This window comes from Aedes albopictus, chromosome 3 (genome assembly GCF_035046485.1).
Source record: "Aedes albopictus strain Foshan chromosome 3, AalbF5, whole genome shotgun sequence".
Lineage (NCBI taxonomy): Eukaryota > Metazoa > Arthropoda > Insecta > Diptera > Culicidae > Aedes > Aedes albopictus.
In genome coordinates, this window is record NC_085138.1 from 92,489,820 (window position 1) to 92,493,121 (window position 3,302).

Sequence of the window (3,302 nt, forward strand, 5' to 3'; positions counted from 1 at the left end):
TCCGCTCTCTCAGAACGCCCAAGTATTTAGTTCTGACACTGCATGCACCTGGGGTATGAGGGAATGTAGTTCATTGGTTTGAATGATATTGGCCGTAGCTGAGAGGCCTGGATGTGAGGGAGGGCAGAAAGGTTCTAAGCAGCCTCAAGGGCAATTCTCATTATTCCGACAAGAACAACATGCTGCGGGTCTATGCGGTATTGTTAAAGGTTTCCGAGGAATGTATTGGCATATGAACAAGTCTTATTCCTGGGTGTGTTTCTTCGACTGCACAGTGGAAAGCTGGATTGACTGTATCGACAACACATGAATTTGACATATTAAATTCAGTGTTGAATCAGGAGTCTCAGCCTGAAGCTTTTTTCTGACTCCACCGAAAGTCGACCAGTTTCAGTTCCGACTAACGCCAAAGCACCCGTTAGGGGGAACCAGCCGCCAGGAAAACCAAACAAACTGGAAAATTTTAGGCTATTTTTGTAATTATAACGGTAGTGTATAAGGTTCGAAGCCTGATAACTTGGAGATGACAAGTAATGCTCAGATACCAAAAGTGGTCTGAGAAGCTTAAAAGCTTTGTAAACAACTTCCGGTTTGAGACACTTTTGTGCCTTTGTGCGAGATAATCATGACACATTGAAATTAGGTTGCAGTTGTGGTTATGAGCTACTACATCATCGTGACATACTGCGTCACAAAGTTAGTAAAAAATGAGGTAGACAGCCAAACGTCAAACTTGGGTACCGGGGACCAAATGTAGTACTAGAAGTGATACCCGGTTTGAGCCCGAGTGCTACGACTTTATTTGGACTTTGCTTGTGCCCTGTATCAATTGGATCAATATACATTACCCGCTGCTGCTCATCTTCTCATTGAAAACATCCGAAAATCCTCCAGTGAGCTTCGAGCCCAGCAGTCAGCTAGCCACATCAGTTTTCGCTACCTCATTCACCTTCGCCGGCCGTCATCGTCATCCTCTTCGACATTCGTAAGCATCTTCACATCATCCTGCATCAACATCTATGTGTGAGTAGTTAAGCTGTCAATCTGCTGGCTGAAATCATCGTCGTATCAGTGACGCACACAGCGATACATCGGCATTTGTCATCACAGAAGTGCTGCCAGTTTGCGTGAATTTTCATCGATTTTTTCTCTGTAAAGAGCATCCCCACCGGGTTTTTATTATTCCGGGTAACATGGAAATCTGCAACAGTTGTGCTATTCACATGTCTGCTCCTGAAGTCGTTTGTGGTGGCTTTTGCAAGGCAACTTTCCACTACAAATGCGCCCCAGTTTCGGAAGCATTTTATGAGGAGATGCAAGCAAACCCCGCGGCATACTGGATGTGCAAGGATTGTCGCGAAATCATGGGAAACGCTCGTTTTAAGAACACGGTCAAATCAATGAATGACGCGACGAAAGAGATAAACGATGTGTATTCCAAACTGGTTGATGATTTGAAGTCGGAGATAAAGGAGAGCCTGATTGCCGAGCTGAGACAGGAGATCCAGGGGGGTTTCAACAGGCTCTCTCCCGCAGTGCTATCTCCTGCTCCCAGTCGGTTTCAGTTCAATCGACCAGCTTTGAAGAGGACACGTGAGCGTGACGAAGTTGTTGCTGCACTATCCGAACGTCCCTCGAAAGTCCTTCAAGGTACTAACCAGTCCACGACCGTTACGGTTGGACCAGCGGACACATCGGTGAGCAAGTTCTGGATTTATCTCACAAAAATATCCCCCGAAGCCACTGAAGACGACATTCTTAATCTTGCGCGACGCTGCTTGCAGACGGAAGATGTAGTGGCTAAGGCACTGATACCAAAGGGACGACCGCCATCTACCCTGTCGTTCGTATCGTTCAAAGTAGGGGTAAGCCAGGAACTGAAGTGTAAAGCCTTGGACCCATGCACTTGGCCACCGCAAGTACAATTTAGGGAGTTCATCGAAACCACCTCTAACTTTCAACCTTTTTGGAAGCCGAGCCAGAGAACCGATCCGGGTCCATCGAGTGTTCCAGAACCGCATCCTACATCAGCACCGGCGGTGAGTTTGAATCTTCATTAATTCCCATGACACGTCCAGTAGTAGAGCAACTCCCCGTATGTTTATCACCGTCCTCACGCCCTCCGACCATGTCGACTTACTTGCCGGAAAGAAGTGTAGAAGAACTGCGTATCTACTACCAGAACATGAACAGCGTCCGAAGTAGCGGTCGCTTGCAGTCCGTTTTACTTTCATCTCTGGAATGCGACTTTGATGTTTACGTCTTCTGTGAAACCAATTTGGATCCGTCAATAACGAATGGAATGCTGTTCCACGAATCATTCGTTACTTACCGCTGTGATCGTTCGCCATTGAATGCTGATAAAGCGTCCGGAGGGGGTGTTCTCATCTCCGTTAGAGCTACTTTGCCAAGTTGTGTTGTCAAAGAATCAGCTTGTAATGAAGAGATTGCTGTGAGAATTTCCCTGGGGAATGTTGACCTCGTTCTATGTTGCATATACCTCCCTCCTGATGCGAGTCTGGCTCGATATACATCGCATTGTGATAGCGTGCGCAGGATGGTGGATTCAACGAACCCTGAAACCAAATTCATGGTTATTGGAGATTTCAATCTGAAAAACACTATTTGGTACCGTGAAAACGAAGACGATCTGCATCTCCTACCTCTGCAAGTCCGCACACCGGAGGAATCCATTATTGTAGATGAACTGACTGCGTGTGGACTGGTTCAAGTGTGTGGTTTACCAAATCAAAACAATCGCTTTCTCCATCTTGCATTTACCAACGACGATCAATGCTGCCAAATGGATCTGTGCGAGCCTTTGATTCAGAATGAAACGCACCACAACGCTATGTCACTCACCGTGAACTACAATAAAATCACCTACGATTCCAACGAGACTACGCTGCAAGACCAACCAACACGTGTTAAACTAGACCTACAACAATGTGATCACGCGGCTATTGTGCAAGAGTTGGTAACCGTCAATTGGAACGATGTTTTCATTGAATCCGTAACCTTTGATGCATCGAGACTGAATCCTATCATCGATTCAATGGTAAGCTTTCTGCGAAGTTTTGAAATGTTTGATGTATTGGACAACAATGCATATTATGTTAACAATGCTGTCGACTTCAATGTACTAGCCTTCTATGCCACCGTTTACGAGGTTTTTTCTCGGCACTGTCGTGTAATTGTTAGACGAGTGGGTAGCCCAACTTTCCCCGAATGGTTCGATGCTGATACTATACGACTTTTAAAAACCAAGAAAAGGTTGTACAATAAATTCAGACGCAGCAGAT

The 3,302-nt window shown here is 45.8% G+C and overlaps 1 protein-coding gene across 1 annotated transcript; it reads left to right on the forward strand.

The window, feature by feature from the left end:
* The first annotated feature begins 1,193 nt into the window (after nucleotides 1-1,193).
* Nucleotides 1,194-2,060, forward strand: LOC109404515 (uncharacterized). Its single transcript, XM_019677416.2, has one exon. The coding sequence runs from the start codon at nucleotides 1,194-1,196 to the stop codon at nucleotides 2,058-2,060; it is 867 nt and encodes a 288-aa protein (XP_019532961.2).
* The last annotated feature ends 1,242 nt before the right edge of the window (nucleotides 2,061-3,302 follow it).

What these genes read in the sequence shown, in the direction of transcription:
- LOC109404515 (XM_019677416.2), top strand. Translation starts at nt 1,194, where the DNA reads ATGGAAATCTGCAACAGTTGTGCTATTCACATGTCTGCTCCTGAAGTC.